Below are 24,145 nucleotides of genomic sequence, written 5' to 3' on the forward strand. Positions count from 1 at the left end.
GGGGCAAGTGGAGGGAAGCAACCAGATATGACTCAGGACCTGGCCTGGGCATGGTCACAGAGGGACCGACACCATCTTATGGACCAGGCAAACTTGGGCCAGGGAAGGTCAGCAAAGCAGAGGAGACTGCCCATGAGACCGGGAGACCCTGAGGAAAAGTGCAAGGGGGTGTCCCCTACTGTCTCCCTCACCTGCCTGTCCATCAGTCATGAAGTGGGGCACATGGCCTTTGGGCACTGCCCTGTGGGGCTGCTAAGGGGGGCAGAGAGGACAGGCGTGAGGAGACTTGCCTCTCTCTGGGCATGTGGCTCAAGGTACATAGATCAGGTATTGAATTATAAGTTGGGACACAAGCTACAGATACTGAATTGTCTGAGGCCCCGGGCTGAGCTCACGGTGGTGCTGGGCCGTCCCAATTGGGAGTGACTACTGCAGCCTGACCCAGGAGGCTGACCCTGACCCTGATTCTCTCTCACTCAGGCCAGTCCTTCTACTCCCGGGTCCTGGAGAACTGCGAGGATGTGGCGGACTTCGACGAGGTAGGATGCTGGAGCCAGCGGGAGCCAGAACATCCTGCGCCTCCTCCCCTCCCTCCTCCTGCTCCTCCCTTCCCTCCTCCTCCAGCCGACTCACCCCCACGATGCCTCCTGAGATGAGGGGGTAGGGGGATGGAGGAGGCTCCCTCTACCCCCACCTCACTGCTTTGAGAGACCTCTGCACACCGGATGAGCCAGTTCCCCGCCATGTTCCACCTCCCCACTCTGCCAGCCCTTTCCCACTTCCCACACACGGACACACAATGTGCTCCCACATGCCTTCTTTGGAACAGCAAGAGCACTGCTCTAGGAGCTTCCAGGGCAGGGGCTGGCGTCGCTAGCGCATTTCACCAGTCCTCTGTGGTCCCCTGCCCCCAGCGGACAGAGTGGACTCCTGAGTCCCTTCTATACCCGGGATTGCCCAAGCTGAGTTTCTGATTTTCACAGACCAGCAGGGAGCTGTCGTTGTTCATTTCGGGACACGTGGGATGCTTCCCTTTGGAATTCGCGCTTCCCCATACGGCTGTCCTATTCCCCACTGATTCACAAGTCCCCCTGGCCTGTGGTCAGTGCCAACCCTCTGCTGGCCTTGGCTGTGAAAGAAACTTCTCCCAGCTTCCATTCACCTATTGACTGTGTCCCACGTGACTCAAGCCTTGATCCCAGTGTGCTTCCCTCCCCAAGGTTATAGTACATGTGCTGACATTATCTGATGCTGTACTTGTGCTTTTTACGTTGCATGTGGTGTTACTCTCAAGTCCCATTTTCTGCTCCTTCCGGGAAGGAGACAGTTCCAACATGGACTCCCTCATCAGCTCTCCACTTACTGTCCAATTCTTCCGGAGCCTTCCATTCCACACCATTAGTCTGCCTTTAGAACTTCCCATACTATCCACTGTATGGTGTGTGTGTGTGTGTGTGTGTGTGTGTGTGTGTGTGTATGTGCGTGTATTAACAACTAGTGAGGCCCATTCTGTCTCTTTCCTCTTCTCTTTCACAATTGATCTATTTGGGGCTTTATTCTTCCAGTTATATTTTAAAAGTTTATATCACTTAATCACTTAACTTCCCGTTAGTCGTCGATTTGCTCGAGCGGGCGCCAGTAACGTCTCCATTTGTCCCTGTTGCGTGCTAGTGTAGCCCAATGGCATCTCTTCGCTCCGGGAACATGGAGGGCCTCGAACCGATCGTTCATGATCTTGACAAAGAAGTCTGACCATCTGGTAGGTGGGCGGCCACGCGGTCTCTTGACATCCCGTGGAATCCAATCAGTAACAGCTCTAGTCCAACGGTCGTCTTTAAATCTCATTACGTGACCAGCCCATCTGATTTTCGACACCTTGGCATATGAGACAGCGTCCCTGATCCTTGATCGTCGACGGATGTCAGAACTCCGGATTCGTTCTCTCATTTGAGTGAAACGTGATATTCCGAGCATAGCTCTTTCTATTCTTCTTTGGGAGACCTGAATGGCGTTCTCATCTTGTTAAAAGTTTATATAATGCAACAGAAATCTTTACTACATTTTATTAAATTCCAAAATTAATTTAGGAAGATGTCCATTAAATTTTTTTTAAAGAGCTGAGAGACTGTATTATGGCATGTGTCTAGAATGTACCTGGTCTGGGTTCAATTCCCAGCCCATGTGGTCTTCCAAGTATAGACCTGAAGGTCCCCAAACACATTTTTTTACTTTATTTAAACACCATGGCTTACAAAGTTGTTCATAATACAGTTGTTTGGGTTTTTGATGTTCCAGCATCAATCCCACTATTGTCCCTATTTCCCCAACCACCCCCAAGCCTGACCCATTATTGTCACTGTCACTGTCCTCCCGTTGTTTATCAATTTGCTCGAGTGGGCCCAGTAACGTCTCCATTGTGAGACTTGTTGTTACTGTGTTTGGCATATCGAATATGTCATGGGTAGCTTGCCAGGCTTTGCTGTGCGGTCGAAATACTCTCGGTAGCTTGCCGGGCTCTCCAAGAGGGGCGGAGGAATTGAACCCGGCTCAGCTGAGCAGGCTACACACAAGGCAAATGCCCTACCACTGTGCTATCACTCCAGCCCAACACATTATTGGTACACAAATATTTGTTTTATATTGCTTGTTACAAGAAAATGACTAAAAGAATTATCAAAAATAATTCAGTAAGAAAAATTGTGAAATTTGTCATATCTAACTATAGAGTTCTTAAGTCTTTGTCTGAAGATTTACTAAGCTGTTTGTCACTAGTTGAGTCTTCTGTGTTGTTGGTCTTGTTTGTTGAGTTTACTTTCCCATCTGATTTGGTGGGCTCCCTTCGGGATGTCAGTACTGTGGGATTTGGAGGTGTTGTGCAGCTGCATATGTGGCCATATAGCTCAGAATCTTCAGGCTCTGCAGCACTGGGATGAGCCTACGTGAGGCTTCTTAGTGAAGCCTTGGGCTTGGGCCTTTGGCGTGGAGGCAGCAGTAGGACGTGGATGCAGCTTCCAGGGTTTCTCTCCTAAGGGCACCCAGAGTTTGCAACCGAGAGACCAGGGTGCTCATGAATTTTAGCTGTTTCGCTTGCATTTCCTTGGAGATTTAGTTCATGAACCTGAAGAGTAGGGCTGGTGGGTTAGTCAACATAACGGTAGCTGTGGGAGGTGGGTGTGGCTGCCGGGGCTTCCAGAAGTACCCAGGGATGGGAGCAGGCTGCCCACCTCCACTCCAAGAAGCCCCCAGAGTTCTCAGTCCAGCATTGGAATACCCGGAGTTTTCCCGGTTTGTGTCTCTGCAGAGTTTGTTTTAGTGAGGCTGTTCCCCAAGCTCTTCTATCGCTTCTGATCTGTCTCTTCCTTCCCAACCCCTCCCCTGTCACCCCTCTGCTTGGTTTCCTCAATCCTGTAGTCAAAGTTGAAGAGTTTGTTATCATTAACTACCCATCCCCTTGCCTTGCCTTGCCTCTTTATATACTGCATTTGAGTGAGATCAACATGTAATGTTATCCTTCTCCCAACCAAGTCGTAGTAAATAGCAGTATTTCATTTTTTCTTATAACTAGATAGTATTCCATTGTGCACATGTGCCTTAACTTCTCTATCCACTCACCTGTCATTGGGCACTTGGGCTATTTCCATATTTTCACTGTTGTGAATAACAATCACTTGAGCACTTGATACCCGTTTATTCATCGATTTACTCGAGCGGGTGCCAGTAATGTCTCCATTCATCCCTGTTGCGTGCTAGCGTAGCCCATTGGCACCTGCTCGTTCTAGGAATATGCAGAGCCTCAAACCAATCATTCAGGGTCTTGACGAAGAAGTCTGACCATCTTGTAGGTGGGCGTCCACACGATCTTTTGACGTCCCGTGGAATCCAGTCAGTAATGGCTTTAGTTCAGCGGTCATCTGTAAACCTCATTAAATGTCCAGCCCATCTGATTTTCGACACCTTGGCAAACGAGACAGCGTCCCTGATTCTTGACCGTCGAAGGAGGTCGGAACTCCGGATTCTATCTCTCATTTGAGTGAAGCGTGATACTCCAAGGCATAGCTCTTTCGATTCCTCTTTGAGAGACCTGAATAGCGTTCTCATCCTGTTTTCGTAGGGCCCAGGTCTCTGAAGCATATGTTAATTCAGGAAGAACAGTGGAATCGAAGAGATGTGCTCGGAGTTGGAGGTTCTTTGTCCTCTTAGTTATTTCTTCAGTGCTCTTGAAGACGTTCCACTCTCTTCCTTCTGTGTAACTCAGATACCAGGTCATTCTTCATGTTGATTTCTCGATCTAGGTATATATAACTGTTGCATTCGGAGATGGTGGTTCCGTTGAGAGTGAATGGAGCATCAGGAACAAGACTGTTTCTCATGAACATTATCTTTGTGAGATTCAGTTGTAATCCAACCTTTCCACACTCACGGTTGAAGTCGGTTAGCATTTGTGCCGCTTGGCTGATGTTTGGTGTTATTAGAATGATGTCATCAGCAAAGTGGAGGTGGTGTAGTTGCCAACCATCCACCTTCACTCCCATTCCTTCCCATTCCAGTTGTCGCATGATGTTCTTGAGGGTGGCACTGAAGAGTTTCATTGAAATGGCATCACCCTGCCGAACCCCTCTCTTGACATCAATGATTACTTCTTTGTAGAATGGTGAGATCCTGGTAGTGAATCCGTAATACAGCTCACAAAGGATCCTGATGTATTGAGTTTGAACGCCCTGATTGGCTAGGGCTTCAATGACCACTTCCGTCTCAACAGAATCAAAGGCCTTTTTTAAATCAATGAGCGTTAGATAGAGCAGCGTCTTGAACTCCCGAGAAACCTCAATGAGCTTGGTTATCGTGTGGATATGGTCGATGGTGCTGAATCCTTCTTGGAACCTGGCTTGTTCGCATGGTTGTCCTTCATCTAGTGTTCTGCCAATCCTATTTAGGATGACTCGAGTGAACAACTTGTAGATGACAGACAATAGGCAGATCGGGCGATAGTTGCCAATGTCATGGATGTCTCCCTTCTTGAACAGTAGTACGGTCCTGCTGGTTTTCCATTGGGATGGAACCTTGAATTCAGACAGGTAGCGTGTGAAGAGCCAAGCCAGTGTATTAACGAGTACTGACAGCAGATTCTTCAGGTGTTAGGTCTGAGCTTGTCTGGGCCGGGTGCTCTTTGTTTCTTTACCGATGAGATGGCGTGTTGGATTTCGGAAGGGAGAACATTGGGAATGACATATCCATCCTGCGGAATTTGGTATGTGGGCAAGTGGACATGGCTATTAAAGAGATCTGAGTAGAAGTCAAGAATAATCTTCTCCACTGCCCTTCTGGAAGATGTGATAGATCCATCAGGATGTCGAAGGGCAGTCATCTTGGTCTTGTAGTTGGTGAAGGACAGGCGGGCATTACAAATGCTTTTCCTGGCTTCTGCCGCCTTTACCAGCACTGCTGCTCTCCTGTCTTTGAGGTCATCCTTGATCGCTTCTCTGCACTGTTTTGCAAGCTCGGACATTCGTTTGTGGTTGCCTGAGGCATGTGCCAAGCCACGTTGGCGAATAAGTTCAAGAGTGTTCGAAGAAAGGCGTTTTTTTGTGGCTATCTCTCTCTTGGTGTTCCTCGCACAATCATGGAGGTGCTGAATCATTCGATTGTATTCCTCATCAATGTTGTCAATGACGGCATCTTCCCATGTTGCCGCAACAGAGCCAAAGAGCTCCCAGTTGGTGGTCGTTCTGGGAGTTCTCTTCTTAAACTTTGCATTCTTTTCATACCGTTCTGTGAGGTAGAATTTTGCATGAAGGAGACAGTGGTCTGATCCCATTTGGAATTTTGGGACAACAGCAACATCGGTCAGGCAAAACTGCCGATTGAATATGATGTGGTCTATTTCATTGTGGAACCGTCCACCGGGAGACTCCCATGTCCAACGTTTAGATTCAGCCATAACAATATTTTTATTCAGAATAACAATACAATGAGCATAAACATGCAGCTATTTTTTTAGGTTAAGATGTTCATTTAAAAATATTGAAGTGGGGCCAGAATATTACAGTGGTAAGACACTTGCTTTGTCTTGCACACAGTCCACCTGGGTTCAATCCCCAGCCACATGCGGTCCCCAGACTTTGCCAGAAGTGATTTCTGAATGCAGAGCCCTGAGCATGACTGGGTGTGACCCCAAAACAAATAATGGTAGTAATAGTAGCACTGCACTGTCCTGCACTGTCCTCCCGTTGTTCATCGATTTGCTCGAGCGGGCACCAGTAATAATAATAATAATAATAATAATAAAGAAGAAGCTATTCAAACTGCCTACCAACCTATACTAATAATTGCATGTTTTCCACATAAAATTCTTAGGTATTATTGATGATTTATTATCAAAATTCTTTATTGTTTAAATGTTTAGCTTTTCTTTTATTTTTTATTTATTTATTTTTTGCTTTTTGGGTCACACCCGGCGATGCTCAGGGCTTACTCCTGGCTCTGCACTCAGGAATCACTCCCGGCGGTGCTCGGGAGACCATATGGGATGCTGGGAAATGAATCCGGGTCGGCCGTTTGTAAGGCAAATGCCCTACCCACTGTGCTATCTCTCCAGCCCCCTTATCATTTCTTTTAATATTTAGTTGATCAATACTGAAATATACTCATGTTTTTTTGTGCATTTATAAGTCCATCTTTTCTCTGTCAACTTGACTGAACTCAGTGGCTTTACTAGTCTACACATCTGTACATTTACTACACATCTACACATATATCCATTGATGCTTCTACTATTTTGTCTATGAAAAATCACACACATTTTTGCATGACATTTACAAACATAAGTGTTTTATATCTTATTTTCAATCCTAACTTGCTATGTCCTGATTTTTAGAGCATTGGTTGTAATTTCTAGTTTGGTATTCAGTAATAAAAGTGACGATAAGAGTCAGTACAGGGGTTAAAGCAATTGACTTGTATGCGTCTGACCCCCTTTCAATCCTTGGCACTCCATATAGTTCCCTGAGCACTGCCAGGAGTGATCCCTGAGCACAAATCCAGGAGTAATCCCTGAGCACAGCTAGGTGAGGACCCCATGTCCCCAAATAAATTAATTTAAAATTATAAGCGTTGATAAAACTCATTCCCCAGTTACTGGCATTAAAGGAAGAGAGTGCATTTACTAGGAGCAGGGGCTCACTCGGCAGTGCTCAGGGCCTACTCCTGGCTTTTCTTTCAGGGTTCACTCCTGGCGGGGCTCATATGGGGACGATAGGGGTGCCGAGGATCAAAGTCAGGCCAGTCACATGCCAGGCAAGGGCCTTGCCCCTGCCCTATCTCTCCAATCATGAATGAGCACATTTAAAGTTTTATCACCCAAAATGATTATTGTTATGGGGTCTTGTATCATGGCTTTGACTTAGTCACTAAGTTTTTAATTATAAAAATGTTTCTGAAGTTTAGCAAATTCTTTTTCTGCTGCTGTTTAGACCATCATCACTTCTCTCTCCTAGTATTCCTAATGTAATCATTTTCTATTTTGTTAGATGCCAATATATTTGTTTAGGAGTTTTGCAGCCACGTCTATAAACTCATAGGGCCTAGAATTAAGATTCAGCTTGCTTCAAACAGGAACTTTATCTTCCCTGATGTGGTCAGAGGATCAAGTGTAAAACTCTTTTTTTTTTTTTTTGCTTTTTTTTGGGATGCTGGGAATCGAACTCAGGTCGACCGCGTGCAAGGCAAATGCCCTACCCGCTGTGCTATTACTTCAGTCCCTCAAGTGTAAAAAACTCTTGGATAAGAGAAAGAGTACAGAGGGCAGGGCGTTTGCCTTTCATGTGGTCGACTTGGTTTAGATCCCCGGCATCTCCTATTATTCCCTGAGTACTGCCAGGAATAATTCCTGAGTGCAGAGCCCAGAGTAACCCCTAAGCACAGCCAGGTGTGTACCCCAAACAAACAAACAAACAAAACAAGTGTACAACTCTTTTTTTGGGGGGGTCATACCCGGCGATGCACAGGGCTCTGCACTCAGGAATTACTCCTAGCGGTGCTCAGGGGACCATATGGGATGCTGGGAATCGAACTTGGGTCAGCCACGTGCAAGGCAAACGCCCTACCTGCTGTGCTATTGCTCCAGCCCCAAGTGTACAACTCTTGAAGTCTGTCCAGTTCGGTTAGAGAACTCTGTAACTGCCTTTTCAATTTTTATGTCTTCTTGCACCCATATGGGGTTTTTGTTTTTCTAAGCACTTTTATATTTCATCTCTAGGTGTTAAATTAGCACCACTTTTGTAATGATGCCTTTAGATGGCTTTAAAATCTTCACTGGACCCATACTCGTTTCTGCCTTCTCCCTGTTTTATTTCTCTACGTCTTCTCTGTCTCTCTTGGCAATGCTCTCGCACCATCAGCTCATTGATCTTCCTAAAGAACAAGCTTTTGGTTTCACTAATCTCTGCTATCATTCTTCATTTCATTAATATCTTATTTCTCTCTCTATGTTTATTTCTCCTGGGCTTCTTTCCAACTTCTTGAGGCAAATGCTAAAATAGTTGTTTTAATTTTTTGTTTGTTTGTTTGCTTCTTAATTAATGTATGCAAAGGCATCAATCTTGCCCTCCTAGCTTTTCCTCTTTTTAAATTGAGCCACACCTGACATTCCTGATGTGGAGTGTGGTAAGTGGGGAGACATATGGTTTCAGGAATCGAACTCAAAGCTGAACACATGCTAGGCATGTTCCTTATCACTTATCACCCTGACCCCCTCTCTGTGCCGCTTTAACAGAATCCTACAGGGACCAGAGTGGTAGCGCAGTGGGTAGGGTGTGTGCTTTGCACACGGCTGAACTGGATTTGATCTGTGGCACACCATATGGTCGCTGGAACACTGCCAGGAGTAATTTCTAAGTGCACAACCAGAAGTAATCCCTGAACATTGTCAGATGTGACCCCAAGCCCAAATAAATAAATACAATCTTTAAAATAAAGAAATCCTGGGGCTGGAACGACAGCACAGCGGGTAGGGCGTTTGCCTTGGACGTGGCAGACCCAGGTTTGATTCCCAGCATCCCATATGGTTTCCCCCAAGCACTACCAGGAGTGATTCCTGAGTGCAAAGCCAGGAGTAACCCCTGAGCATTGCCGGGTGTTACCCAAAAAAGCAAACAAACAAAATAAATAAATTCTATAAAATTATGTATGTAGTGTTTTCACTATTTTTAAAAATTTTTATTAGTGAAACACCATGAGGTACAGTTGTAGACTTACAAATTTTTGTGCTTGGGTTCCAATTATACAATGATCAAATACCCATCCCTCCACCAGTGTCCATTTTCCACCACCACTGATCCCAGCATCCCTTCCACCCCCCCATCCCCCATTCCACCCTGCCTCTGTGGCAGGGCATTTCCTTTTGTTCTCTCTCTCCTTTTGGGTGTTGTGGTTTGCAAAAGAGGCACTGAGTGGCAATCATGTTTGGTCTATAGTCTACTTTCAGCATGCTTCTCCCATCCTGGGAGTTCACTATTCTTTTTAAAAATATTTATTTGTCTATTTTGATTGACTCACTGTGAGATACAGAGATACAAAGCTGTTAATGGCTGAGTCTCTGGGCCACAGTTTACTATTCTTCTTAAACATTTATTTTCCTTTATAATTTTCTTTTAAATGCAGTTTAAATTTTTTAGTTTCCAAATGCATAGGATATATCTTTTGGAAATCTCTTTCTTTTAGCTGATACGTTGTATCCATTTACATTTGCAATAGTTTTTACCTTAAAACTTCTTTACCTTAAAACTTCTTCATCTTAAAACTACTTTACCTTAAAACTTCTTTACCTTAAAACTACTGCAATAGTTTTTGCCTTAAAACTTCTTTCTCCTAACATCTTATTTTACATTTTATTTAAATTTCTCATGTCCCCCCTCCCCCCTTCCTAGCTGTCTACTGGCTAGATCAGCTTCTTCCTGTTGGTTGACATTCTACTTATGTTTAAAAAAAAAAACCATGTAAACCTACTGATAAGGTTAAGCAAAAATTATGTTTTTTTCTATTATAATAAGTGTTTTCATCAGGGGTGCTGGGGATTAAAGCCAGGGTTTCCTGTGTGTAAGGCATGTACTTGACCATTGAGTCACATCCCGACCACTTTTATGCTCTGTGACCCCCCCCCCACCTCCTGCCTCAGCCCATATCCTCAGGCTGATTCTGTCTACATCTGAATTTCTACATTCGAATTTTAATTCTAGGCTACTTTGAATATGCATCTGCCCCCCTACCCACCACCACCCTTTAATTTAATGTCCTAGCCCTTAGTCCAAATATTTTCTCACCTTTACATGTCTTTTTGGAAACATCTCTCAGACTTGCCTTTTATTTTTTTGAGGTCCTCTCCAAAAGCATTTTCCATTTGAGTTTATATAGAGGAAACCTAACCGAAAGCCTTGTAAACCTGAGGAGAGTTTATCTTATAAATTTGAAGGAGACTTTCAGATTCTAGATAAGAAATTCAAGGCTCGAAATTCTCTTCCTCCATAACCTCAAAAATATCCCCTGTCTAACGCCGTCTGATTTTTATATATTTGCGGGGGCTCTTTCCCTTCTCTCTGAAATAAAGGATATAATCATTTTTATCTCTGAATGCCTTCAATTATATTACAGTGCGTCTAATTGTGGGTTGCTTTGTCTTTCCTATTTAACACTATTTTAAGAGTCCTTCCCACTGGATGGTTTTATGTCTTTGGTTAATTAGAGAAAATATCCTCTCCATCATTTTTCCCAAACGTCCCTTTCACCCAGAGTTTAAACTGTTCTTGGCTGCAACTCCATGCTTCTAGCCACTCTCTCTTAGCTTGGATATGTAACTTTGTCTGCTAACCCTTTCCAACCTTCAGCTCAGGGAATTTTTTTTCTTTTTCTTTTTTAAAAAATTTTTATTAGTGAGACATCATGAGGTACAGTTGTAGACTGAAAAATTTTTGTGCTTGGGTGTCAATTATACAATGATCAAATACCCATCCCTCCACCAGTGCCCATTTCCCACCTCCACGGATCCCAGTATCCTCCCACCCCTCATCCCCCCAACCCACCCTGCCTCTGTGGCAGGGTATTCCCTTTTGTTCTCTCTCTCTTATTGGTTTGCAAAAGAGGCAATGGGTGACAATCATGTTTGGTCTATAGTCTACTTTCAGCATGCTTCTCCCATCCTGGGAGGATCCTCCCAACACCCTTTATTTGGTGTTCCCTTCTCTATCTGAGCTCCCTTTTCCCCTAGCGTGTGTGGCTGGCCTCCAAGCCATGGAGTAAAACTCCTGGTACTAATCTCGGCCACTCTTGGGTGTTAATCTCCTATTTTGTTACTTTATGTTTCCCAGATGAATGCAATCTTTCTATGTCTATCCCTTTCTTTTAGCTCAGGGAATTTTTCAAAAGGATTTTCCACCTTGACTCACTCTTTTCTTCAGCTTCCCAGTCTTCGATCCGTATCTATTTTTTTTTTTTTTTGGCCCACCAGTTCTTGGAGCACCACACCGCTGGGTGGCTAGCACAGTGGTAGGGCGTTTGCCTTGCATGCAGCCAGCCCGGTTGAGCCAGTTTCGATTCCTCTGCCCCTCTTGGAGTGGAAAGCCTGGCAAGCTACCGAGAGTGTTCAATATGCGAAACACAGTAACAACAAGTCTCACAATGGAGACTTCTCTCTCACAATGGAGACGTTACTGGGCCCGCATCGAACAAATCCATGAACAATGGGAGGACAGTGTTTGTTTTGTTTCATTTCTTTTAACTTGCGGGCTGGAGCGATAGCACAGTGGTAGCGATAGCACCTGGGTTCGATTCCTCCGCCCCTCTCGGAGAGCCCGGCAAGCTAGTGAGAGTATCTCGCCTGCATGGCAAAGCCTGGCAAGCTCCCCGTGACGTATTCGATATGCCAAACACAGTAACAACAAGTCTCACGATGGAGACGATGCTGGGCCCGCTCGAGCAAATTGATGAGCAATGAGCAACAGGAGGACAGTGGTGACAGTGGTGATGATTTTAACTTGCAAGGTGATGGATGCTTTAATTAATATTACAGTTGTAAACATTGTATCTCAATAAAATTAGGGAGAACAAAAAAAGAAGAGATTGTACCTTAAAACATGGGAATATTGCCTAATTGTCTAACCTATAGATTTGGGGCTCAAGACTAAAACCTTACCTCTTAGCAAGTTTCCTGAACATCAACTAGACCTGTAGGATTTTAGAATTGCCAACATTTACAATTACATAAGCCAAATCCATTTTGATGCCATATTGATTCTGACTCACAATCGAAGTCACCCAGCATTTGTGCCACTTGGCTAGTGTTTGGTGTTATTACAACGATGTCATCAGCAAAGCAGAGGTGGTATAGTTGCCGACCATCTATCTTCACTCCCATTCCTTCCCATTCCAGTCATCACATGACGTTCTCGAGGATGGCACTGAAGAGTTTCGGTGAAATAGTATCACCCTGCCGAACCCCTCTCTTGACATGGATGATCACTTCTTTGTGGAATGGTGAGATCCTGGTAGAGAATCCGTAATACAGCTCACAGAGAATCCTGATGTATTGAGTTTGAATGCCCTGATTGGCTAGGGCTTCAATGACCACTTCCGTCTCAACAGAATCAAAGGCCTTCTTTAAATCAATGAACGTTAGACAGAGTGGCATCTTGTACTCCACAGAAACCTCAATGACCTTTGTTATTATGTGGATACGGTCAATCGTGCTGAATCCTTTTTGGAAACCAGCTTGCTCGCATGGTTGTCCTTCATCTAGTGTTCTGCCAATCCTATTGAGGATGACTCGAGTGAACAGCTTGTAGATGATAGACAATAGGCAGATTGGGCGATAGTTGCCAATGTCGTGGATGTCTCCCTTCTTGTACAATAGTACAGTCCTGTTGGTTTTCCACTGGGACGGAACCTTGCATTCAGACAGGTAGCGTGTGAAGAGCCGAGTCAGCATATTGATGAGAACTGACAGCAGATTCTTCAGGTGTTCAAGTCTGACCTTGTCTGGGCCAAGTGCTATTCGTTTCTTTACCAACAAAATGGCGTGTCAGATTTTGGAAGGGAGAATATTGGGAATGACATATTCATCCTGTGGAATTTGGTATGTGGGCAGGTGGACGTGGCTATCAAAGAGATCTGAGTAGAAGTCATGGATAATCTTCTACATTACCTCCACTACCCAGCTGCCACCACACTCCAGGACACTTTCCAGACCATTATAACACACTTTAATACCCATCTTCCAGGATTGCTACACCATATTTGATAGGGTTCACCATGGGAACACCTACAAGGGCGATTAGAGGCCGCCCCAAAAGCCTCTATCCCTCTTGGAGAGCCTGGCAAGCTACCGAGAGTATTCCGCCCGCATGGCAGAGCCTGGCAAGCTATCCATTGTGTATTCGATATGCCAAAACCAGTAATTACAATGGGTCTCATTCCCCTGACCCTGAAGGAGTCACCAATACGGCAGCGTTGAGAAGGATGAGAAAGGAGAGGCTGATAAAATCTCAAGGCTGAACTAAGCTGCCAAAACGAAGAAAGACAAGAATGATTGTCTGTACTTTCAATGCTCGTACGCTGGCATCAGATGCATTCATCAAGGACCTGATGGTACAAGCGCGAAAGATCAAGTACGACATCATTGGTCTGACTGAGACAAGAAGGCACCAATCACATCACGCTGTTTTCAACACTGGACAAGAACTCTTCCTCGGAACATGTGATAAAAGAGGCGTCAGAGGCATCGGTGTCCTTGTCAACACAAACCTGGCCATGAGCATCGATTCATTCAAATGCCTAACAACCCGAATTGGATGATTACACTTAAATAGAAGTGGCTCATTGCCGGCAGTTTCTATCTTCGTTGTCTACGCACCAACATCCAATTATGATGAAGGAGAAATTGAGAAGTTCTACATGGAGCTGGAGAAGTTCTATAAAGAAGACCACACTTCCTACAAGATCATTGTGGGTGATTTTAATGCCAAGATAGGACCGAGAAGATCAGCCAAAGAACTCCACATCGGGACCCATGGCCTAGAATGGAACGAACAGGGTGAGAGACTGTCTGAGTTCATCATGTCGACCAATACCATCCATGGTAACTCACAGTTCCAGAAGGCCGAATCTAAACGTTGGACATGGGAGTCTCCCGGTGGACAGTTCCACAATGAAGTTGACCACATCATATTCAATAGACGGTTTTGCCTGACTGATGTCACTGTTGTCCCAAAATTCCAAACAGGATCTAACCACCATCTCCTTCACGCAAAATTCTACTTCACAGAGCGGGGAGAAAGGGCTTCTAAGTTTGAGAACTCCCAGAACGACCACCAACTGGGAGCTCTTTGGCACTATTGCTGCAACATGGGAAGATGCCGTTGTTGACAACATTGACAGGAATATGATCGACTGGTTCAGCACTTCCATGATTGTGCGAGGAACGCCAAGAGAGAGAGAGCCACAAAAAAAAAAAACCCGCTGTCTTTGAAAACTCTTGAGCTTATTCGCCAACATGGTTTGGCACATGCCTCAGGCAACCGCAAGCGAACATCCGAGCTCACAAAGCAGTGCAGAGATGCAAAAAAGGAAGACCTCAAAGAGAGAAGAGCAGCCGTGCTGGTAGATGCGGCAGAAGCCGGGAAAAGCATTCACAACACCCGCCTGTCCTTTGCCAACTACAAGACCAAGATGACTGCCCTCCGACATCCTGATGGATCTATCACATCTTCCAGAAGGGCAGTGGAGAAGATTATCCATGACATAAGAATTATTTTGGATAATATGCTAATTTTCACACATTGAAAAGTTGGGTGGCTTCCTTCACAGAGAACTTCTCTCCCTGAGTTTCTGCTCGGCCTGTCCAGCACCCTGGAATCTGCCTGGTTATGTACTCTTGGGAGAGAGTCCAGTGCCCCAGCACCCAAAGAGACAGGCCGAGAAATGGGTTTGACAGAAGCTCTCTCAGCCTTTCACAGATGAGATCTTGGAGCCCCCAGACGAGCAGCCTGTTTGTCTATCAAGGGGAGTCTGACCAAAATGGTTGCCGGGTTCCCCTCAAGGGGGCGGCAGGGAGAACAGAACTCCCAAAGGCGCCTCCTCGGTTCTCCCCCAGCTGGATCCCCCAGCCTCCAGTCAGCCGGGAGCTTCCCACACGCAGCCAGCCATGGTCCTCCGGGTCCCTCACGTCCTGGTCTAGTTGTTTGTGCCTTGCTGGACCCTGTATTTCCCTTGGGCTTTTCTGTGGTGTCTCTTTGTAGTGGACTGTGGGGTGAGACCCAATAGCACCTGCTGTGACTCCTGGTATGGCTGACCGATCTTTCCTAGTCTCAGCGTGGGCTGAGAAGGGCCTCAGGGCAGCCCTACCCTTAGATGGTGGGGCCTGACTGAGCAGCCACAGACTGAGGGGCCACAGAGCCCACCCACTTCCGGGTTCTCTCCCTCTCACCTGGACTGAGATTCCCCAGGGGGCTTTTCTGTCCTCCTGCCCCTCCGGTGACACACTTGCCTGAGGCCCTGACCCCTAATCAGCATCCCGCTCAGGGTTCCCCCACGCACCCAGGACACAAGTCCACGCCACCTGCGGCCAGTGAGCAACCCGATACCCTTTCCAAGGGCCTCACGCCCCTTTCCACTAGCTGCCCGGGGACACCTGAGCCGCAAGTGTCTGTGACAGTCAAAGTTAATCACCACATCCTCCTGCTTCCCAAAGCCACTTGGCCCCCAGGTAGATGGACGGCCTGGGGGCCAAGTGCCACACGCTGAACAGAGCCCCCATGGGGTAGAGGCGGGTGGAGAAGCCAGTTCTGAGCCCCTTGAGGATACCTACAGGCACCCACCCCGCCAGCCCCCACGTCCTGAGAGACCCGGCAGGGGTCAGAGGCCAGAGATGGGGGAGAGATGGGCAGAGCTGGGCTCAGAGCACCGCGCAGGATGGCAGGGAAGGTTCTAGATGTCATGACAAGGAAGGATGGCACCGAGGATGGTGATTTGCAGAGCTCAGGCCTTACACACCCGGGTTCATGGCCATCACTGGCCCCCACACTGGGCAGCCCCAGGGAGGCTGGCCCGGGGGCCGCCTGGCGTATCCCTTGCCAAGCTGTCTACATTGTAACTGACAGGCGATGACCCTTGCGCCTCCCAGGGACAGGACAGGGTTCTGTGAGCCCCTGCTCAGAGAAGTCCTGGCACCCGCACTTGTGTCCCCAAACCAGCCGGGCAGCCCCTCAGCTTCCCTTCTGCCTCCATCCCCAGAGCCGAACTCTCTGTGTTTCTAGAACCCTCTGCAGGACCTGCGTGGAATAAGACCCTCTGCTCACAAAACCTCAACAGCCCCAGTGGTCCCCCGGGACCACTGTCCTCACCCTCCTCAGGCACAGTGGCTGCAGGAGCCCCTCAGCAGAGTAGGGGGAAGGGGTGCCAGCTGCCTGCGCTGTGATGACCGGAGAACTCGGTCAGGGGGTCCTGGGCGCCCCGTCTCATGGCAGAGACCTACTCCTGCAATCTTGGGCCTCAGTGCAGGCACCTGGACACCTGGCTGGAAAACAAATCAAAGGCAGAAATGGTCCTAGAGCTCAGACAAGGGCCTAGGAGCCCTTGTGGGGGGGGGGGGCAGGGGGGGAGCAGGGGTGCGTGTGCTGGAATTAAGACAATGCAGGGAGCACAATGGGTGGAACTGGAGCAGAGCGATGGTGTCTGGTGTCACCTTTCCCAGGGAACCTGAGCGCTCTGGGACCCGCCCCCTCCCTCTGAGAGCAGAGCCGGGCATTGTGTCCAGCCAGCATCCATGCTGGGGAGATGGCACTGTGCCCAGCCCACCTCCAGCCTAAGACCCCCGCAGTCCATGCAGGACGGAGAGAGGAGCTCTAGGGGGCTGAGTCAGTGGCAGCAGCGACTCGGGGTTTCATCCCACACCTCCCAGGACCCTAAACCCACGTGGCTTCAGAACCCTGGTTGGATTCCACCACGGCTTCCTGCAAAGGACCCAGACTCAGCCCTGCCCTTGGGGAGCTCGGCTGGGGGAGACGGACCCAGCACCGAGATGCTCACGGGCACTGGGAGGCCGGGGGTCCTGGCCTCATCTTGGTCAGGGGGACCCTGAGCTGGGGAGGACCTGGAATGTTGCCGCCTGCTACCTACTGGGCCAGTCCCCAGCATGGGCTCCAGGAATGTGGCTGCATGAGAGAAATGGGTGAACCCAGGTCCATGGATAATTCCCAAGACAGGACCCTGAGTGGCACAGCATGGCGTTTTCTGTTCCCGTTGACAAGACTGTCCCCTTCAGGACAGTCTGTCCAGTTAATGAACAAGGCCCAGATAATCCAGGTCGCTCTGTCGTCTGCCTCAGGAAGGCTTTCTGGGGAGTCTTGGGTTGAGGGGCCTGAGGGGTACAGAGCACAACCGTGCAGATCAGTACCTTCCCCCGAAAGTCTAAGGCAGCCCCAGGGCTGCTGAGACGCCCCTAGACTCAGGTCCCCCCCTCATCTCCCACCACAGGCCTACTCCTTCCTGCCAGTGTGCCCGTTACAGGCTCAATTCTGCTCGTGGTCTGTCTCTACCCTGGCAGGTCTAAGGATCCTCCCCCCACCCACCATCGGACCCCCCGGCATGGCACACAATAGGGTGCTCGGCCAAGGTTTGCTCTTGGACAAGGCTTGCTGGCCCACACAAATGGACACGGTTCATCAAAGAGAAGTGCCCCAAAGAAGGGTTTGGACACTGTCCCAGAGTAGGAGCCCAGAAGGGATGGGCGTTTCCTTGGCCATGTCTCTCCCTGCTGATCTTCAGGATCCCTCAGAAAGGGAAGGACACCCCCAGTTGTTGCGGCCAAGGGAGAGAATGAGGCTGGTGCTGGCTCAGGCTGGAGGGAGCCAAAAGCTTCTACCTCCCTGCAGTGTCCCCTGCACAAACGGCAGGCCTTGTCCTCGTGCCTGGAACTACCATGCGGCCACGAGTCTCCCCGTAAGTCCCGAGCGTGCACACCAGCCTCTGTGCCCAGCTGGGGCTGCTTTGTGCCAGGCCCGTGGGAGGGGCAGGGACCCACACGCTCCCATCAGGCTCAGAACTACTCTGGGGACAGCTGAGCTGGAGCAGGGCAGTGAGGACTTGGGGTGGGTGAGGGTCCGGGTCACTAGCGGGAACGTCAGGTGACCCAGTGCCCTGCAGGAGACCACCAAGCCTCAGGGGATCCGTGTGAGCACTACAGAGCTGTCCTGGTCTGCGGGCTGGCTGGGCTCAGCTGGACAGTTGTCCTGCTCTGCATGGCGCCCCCTGTGCCCAGCTGGGAGTTGACAGGTGCTGGTGGTGGTCGGGCACTCCACTCACTGCCTGCCGCTGTGACTAAAGAAATCGGCAAATTGATCCCTCGACCCCAAACCAGAGCTAAATTTTCACCCGGAGCTTTTGGTTTATCTAGGTAGGCTTAAAGGCAGCCTGGGACTTGGTTTGGTTTTGGTTTTGGATTTAAATTCCAAAGTGATTGCCGCCAGGATTGAGAACCACTTTCGAGGGAGAGAGAAAGGGAGGGAGAGAGGGAGAAGGAGGGAGTGACAGGGAGAGGGAGAGAGGGGGGAGAGGGAGAGGAAGAAAGAAATCAATACAGAGAGACAGAGATAGAAATAGATAAAAGATTGAAATGGACATGAGGAGCAGGAAGTAAAAGAGAAGAAAAGGAAATGAAATTTCAAAAAAGAAATGAAGGGCCAGAGAGCTAGCCAAGGGGCTAAGGTGGTTGCCTTACACGCAGCCAGCCCAGATTCTGTCCCCAGCATCCTTTGGACCCCTGATTCCTGCCAGGAGGGATTCCTGAGTGTAGAGACAAGAGTAAGCCCTGAGCACTGCAGGGTGTGGTCTAAAAATCAAAGTATAAAATAAAATGGGGGGAAAAAACAGAAATGAGGTCATTTTGAATGACAAAAAGGTGAAGCAAGGGAAGAATAGGCTTGAAGGGGAAAATGTTTGAGGTCAAAGAAGGCTCTGGAATTCGGTCAGGACTTGGTGTCTCTGAGGAGGGGTCTGAGTCTTGAATCCATTCCCGGCAGCTCTAGGCCCTCCTTTCTGGTCCTTTCTCATCCTCCCTCCAGGGACGACCATGTTCCCTCCATCCCATTCCCTCCCTCTGTCCAGAAATGGTACCTGGCAGCTTCCCCAGCTCTGTTACCCTATCCTCTCTAGTCGGGATCCCCTTCTGGGCACACAGGTCCCCACACAGGCCAGCTGGACAGCCCCCATAACTGGGAAAGTCCCCTTCCTCCCTCCAAAGGCTACACTCTCCTCAGGCTCTGGAATTCACCACCACCCACTTAGGAGGGACCTTCCCTCCTTCTCTGCCTTCCCAGTGTCAAATCCAACCATAAGCCCTCTGGTGGCTCAAAGGCCCAGCCCCTGGGACCCAGGGCTCAGGATGGGGAGTCCAGCTCCCAGCCCCCCACCCTCAACTCCGAGAAGAGACTGCTGGGCTCCTCCCACACATTAGGAAACTGCATCAGAGGCAGCAGGCGCTGCTCAGTGAGGCCTGCAATGCCAGCAGCCCCTGCCCTTAGCTCGCCCTCCCTCGTTACCACACCCTCCCAGGACCCTCCTCCACTTCTCCCTCCCTTTGGGGAAGCTGGTGTGTGTGGGGAGCGCTCCCCTGGACACACAGGTCCTCTTCCTGACAGGTGCTGGCCACCAGACCTGGTGCCTCCCACACTGCCCAGCCCCACACTGGGTGCGGGAAGCGGCGCCTCGAAAGAGTAAACTGGCGACATGGACTCTCAGAGCCTCCTAGCGCCGGGACAGAGGTCCCAGTCTCCCGTGAGGTCGCTCACTCCCGTTTCCTGTCCGTAAAATCAACCAACCACTGCCCCTACCCGCCCTCCCAGGGTTGTAATGATCAGCCAGCCCAGGTGACAGGGCTGAGGGTTCTGACAGAATGAAAAGTCCTCCACAGCCAGCAGCCGTGGCTCCTCAGGGCGACCCTGAACAGCCTGAACCTGGCAGAAGAGAAAAACAAGATAAAAACATAAGACGGATGGACTCTCAAGTCACTGGCTGCCATCTTGGGTAGCTCTAGGGCTCACGGGTCATTTCCTGCCCCTCATTTCTGCGCCTCCACCCCGTCCTCTCCCCTCCCACCCGTGCAAGGGACAGGGACACCTCCCTCCCTCCCACCCACTCCTTCCCCTCTTCCAGCTGGGATGGGGGACAGTGGTCCAGCTCTGGAAGAGGCCCCACCCATGCCAGGGTCCACTCTCTGGGAGCTGTGGAGACCTTCTTTCTCACACAGCTATGTGTGGCGAAGGTTCTGTGGCGTGCCTGAGGCCTTTCATAGAGAGGCCAAACTTGGGGGCCCTCCCCCCACCCCACCCCACCCCACCTTCACCCCGGGTCTCAGAGTGTGAAGCATGCACCAACACCCCCGACTGTCCCCCAGTCTCCTCAGCCTGTGGCGCTCTGAGGGTCTCTGAGATTCAGGCAGCCCAGCCACCGTGTGGGCAGAGCACGTACTTGACAGACTTCCTTTCCCGTGGGTGCCTCAGCCTCTCATATTGACCAGAAAAGTGCCTGGACATGAAGCCCTTCACCTCCCCAGCACCCTCAGGGTTGGGGTGCTGCAGAGAGCGGTGGGATAGGCCTTGGAGAAGGCCCCCAGGAAGTGCCCAGGTGTGGAGTTGCAGCTGTCTTAGAGGCAGGATGTCCTGAGCCCTGGTTGCTGTTTCTCTGGCTTCTCAGAGACAGGCACTTCCTGTCTGGGGGCATCCCTGATTCTTAGTGAAGGCAGGAGTGACATAAGCCTAGAAACGGACAGGAGATGGACCCTCACACACTCCGTGACAAGAAGCCTAACGAGCTAACGCTGCCAATGTGTGTGAGAGGGACTGGGGACTTCTGCCCCCCTGGCAGAGCTCGGGTGGGTCAGAAAAACCCAGACAGAAGAGCTGGACCCTTTCAACCCCCTTCAGCGCCTGCACCGATGCCCACACCATCCTTGCCCTGAAACCAGCCCCCGCTATCACCTCCCACTCACACACTCGCCCCAGAGCTCGCACCCCAGGGCACTGCCTGAGAGCCAAAAGTTCTGGGCTGCCCAAGGGCCTTGTGTTGGCCCAGACGGGTCATCAGCCTACCCAGCCAGGTAACAGCTGTCTCTCTCTCCTCAGACTTTCCGGTGGCCAGTGGCCAGCAACGTGGACAGCAATGAGATGCTGGAGATTCAGATCTTCAACTACAGCAAAGTCTTCAGTAACAAGTAAGCCAGGGAGTGTTTGTGTGTGTGTGTGTGGGGGGGGGCTGCCTGCCTCTCCCTTGGGGCGCCCTCAGTTTGCCTCAGATGGAATCTCAGAACTACTGTCTTGCCTTGAGAGTTCCCTTGATGTCCCATTGTCCCCAGGAATGCCCCTGCCTCCTGCTCTCCCTTCTGTCCCTAGCCATGCCCCCCAGAAGGTCTCCCTCCTGGCCACACTGGGGGTGATGTATCCATCAGAGACGCTAAGCCATGACTGACTTTATTTTCATAGAGCATCTGTCCTCTTGATGGTCCTTCGTCCATCTGGTCACTCCTGGTCACGTAGAGGTGAGCCCTGTGGCTGAGAGACACAATTATTTCTGGGCAGGCCAGCCTTGTCCCAGATTTCCAGCTCAGTCCCTACCACGTGAGTCGGCCTCATGCCTTGTACCTGAGTTCCCACGGAGAGAGGAAGGACGCTTACTGCAGAGGGAAGCTATGAGGATGGAGGACATGCGTGTTCTTCCATTCATTCATCCTTCCCCAACGGTGCACTGGGTCCTGCTGCGTGGGAGGGGCTGGGTGCTGCCGAGAGTCAGGTGCCCCCACGTGAAGGGAGTGAAGGGAGCACCCGCCTCAGAGGCCAGCAGCACCGGAAATGATCCAACTGCCAGGGGAGGGGGCTGAGTCTAATAAATGCCCAGCTCTCTCTTGAGCTCAAAAACCAATTTCTAACCAGCGAGAGGTCAAACTGAACGGTCGCATGTCTGAGAAGGTATGGGGGCGTTGTCCACTAAGAGCTTAGCAGGACCAGCAGGAGGAAAAGAAAACAAAAGAAAATGCTGACCTGGGGCTGGAGCGATAGCACAGCGGGTAGGGCATTTGCCGTGCACGCGGCTGACCCGGGTTCGATTCCCAGCATCCCATATGGTCACCTGAGCTCCGCCAGGAGTAACTCCTGAGTGCAGAGCCAGGAGTAACCCCTGTGCATCGCTGGGTGTGACCCAAAAAGCAAAAAAAAAAAAAAAGAAAGAAAGAAAGAAAGAAAAGAAAATGCTGACCTGATGCCAGGTCACACTGAGAGAGGGAGAGCAAATGGGCAGCAAGGTCCCGCTAGCTCGGACCCACGGGGCTTAGTGCCAGCAGACTTTACCTTGCGGTTGCTGGGGAAGAGGACAGGAAATCTTGCCTTACGCCAAAGATGAGAATCTAAAGAGGAAAAACCCCAGAGCACATGCTTGTACATTCTTCTATCTAGCCGTCCTTTCACTCGCCCATCCAGTCATCCTTTATTACATCCATCCATCCTTTCATCTACTGTCCATCCAACAACACAACCCATCTTTCCTTTTAGCCATCCTTCCATCCATCATCCTTCCTTCCATCACGCATTCGTTCATTCACCCACCATCCATCCGCCATCCATTCCTCCTTCCATTATCCTCCATTCATCTAATCACTCAACCACCCACCATCCACTCATCCTGCCAGTCAACCATCAATCATTTATTGAGCACATACTCTGTATCTGGCAAATACCGTGCTAGTCAGGGGAGCTATTAAGAGGAGAACTTAAGGAGTGACACCCCCACTACCACCAATCACACACACACACACACACACACACACACACACACACACCAGGGAAGTTTCTGCCAGGTGGAAGAGGAAAGATATCTATGTGCCAAGGGGTAAGACATTTCTAGAAGACAGCCAAGTGCTGGGAGCTAGTCAGCGCTGCCCAGCCAATGCAGTCTTGAGAGAAGTGAGTACCCGTTGCTAGAAGGAGAGGAGAGTGGACCATGGCATTGTGAAAATTTCTGAGTTAGAAATCGCTGAACCCTATGAGCTCCAAGGGTTCTGTGTATTTTATCAGGAGCCCACAGATCTCAGCAGAGTGCATGCTGTTGACGCCTCAGTCCGGGTGGGAGAGCCCCAGGGTAAGAAGCGTCTCTCCTGGTTTTCCAAGAACCGCACCTCAAATGTAGCAACTCTTTTTGTTTATTCATTTGTTTGCTGTTTGGGGGTGATTCTCAGGGATCTGCACTCAGGAATCACTTCTAGCAGTGCTCAGGACACCATACGGGGTGACGGGGATCGAACCCAGGTCTACTGCCATACACAGCAAGCACTTATCCTCTGTACAATCTCTCCAGCCCCATATGCAACAACTCTTAAGAAAGTTTGGTGAGAATTTTCACCCCCACCCCAGGTAACCCTGAGATGAAGTCCCACCCTCTTCCCTGGGGTAAAAGACAGGGTGAGCTGAGAGCAGAGGCAGAAGGAACCAGGGAAGGGAGCATGGAAGTGAGCAGACGCACAGACAGAACCAGAAGCTGAGGACCAGGAAGAACATCCAGGATTCCCTAGTAGCTGTCAGAGCATCCTGGGACCCCCAGCTCAGCCAGTGCACCCTTCACTGTGCAGATGGAGAAACTGAGTCTCACAGAGGTGTCAGGTCAGAGGCTATTGTGTGTCCCTCTGCCGGCCCATGTCCCCTTTGTGTGTGACCAGATGCCAGTCTCCTAGGGGCTCCTCAATTATTCAGGATCCGGGAGAATAACGGGGCCTGGCCAGCCCTGGGCCACTCGACACCGGCTCCCTGGGGAGAGCCCTGAATTATTGAAGGGCCCTGGAGCTATTGTGGCTCTTGTGTGGGCCCCTCTGTGCCTGAACCCCCACTTCCCGGCTCACTGCCTGGGCATCCTGCCCATGCCCAGCCAGCCTGGCCCGGCTGCCTGGGTCGGCTGTGGGGAGGGGCCCTTTGGTGACCGGTGGCCTGGGTGAGCCACACGAGGGTAGTGGTCAGGCACAGAAGGTTAGGACACAGCCCTCTCACTGGACAGCCTGGGGAAACTGAGGCCCTGAAGTGGGCCTTTGTCAGAGTCTCCAGCAATGGACTGACGTTGCTGCTTTCAC

General features: G+C 49.9%; 1 protein-coding gene across 5 annotated transcripts in view; it reads left to right on the plus strand.

Annotated features, from left to right (window-relative positions):
* The window catches only part of OTOF (otoferlin), a 94,121-nt gene that overhangs the window by 16,561 nt on the left and 53,415 nt on the right, over nt 1–24,145 (plus strand). For all 5 annotated transcript variants that reach the window (XM_056123160.1, XM_056123124.1, XM_056123143.1 and 2 more), the window contains exons 2-3: nt 481–539; nt 21,162–21,250. In XM_056123160.1, the coding sequence (XP_055979135.1) occupies nt 481–539; nt 21,162–21,250 (148 nt within the window). The remainder of the gene's footprint in view (nt 1–480; nt 540–21,161; nt 21,251–24,145) is intronic.

This window comes from Sorex fumeus, unplaced genomic scaffold (assembly GCF_029834395.1).
Source record: "Sorex fumeus unplaced genomic scaffold, SorFum_2.1 ptg000006l, whole genome shotgun sequence".
Lineage (NCBI taxonomy): Eukaryota > Metazoa > Chordata > Mammalia > Eulipotyphla > Soricidae > Sorex > Sorex fumeus.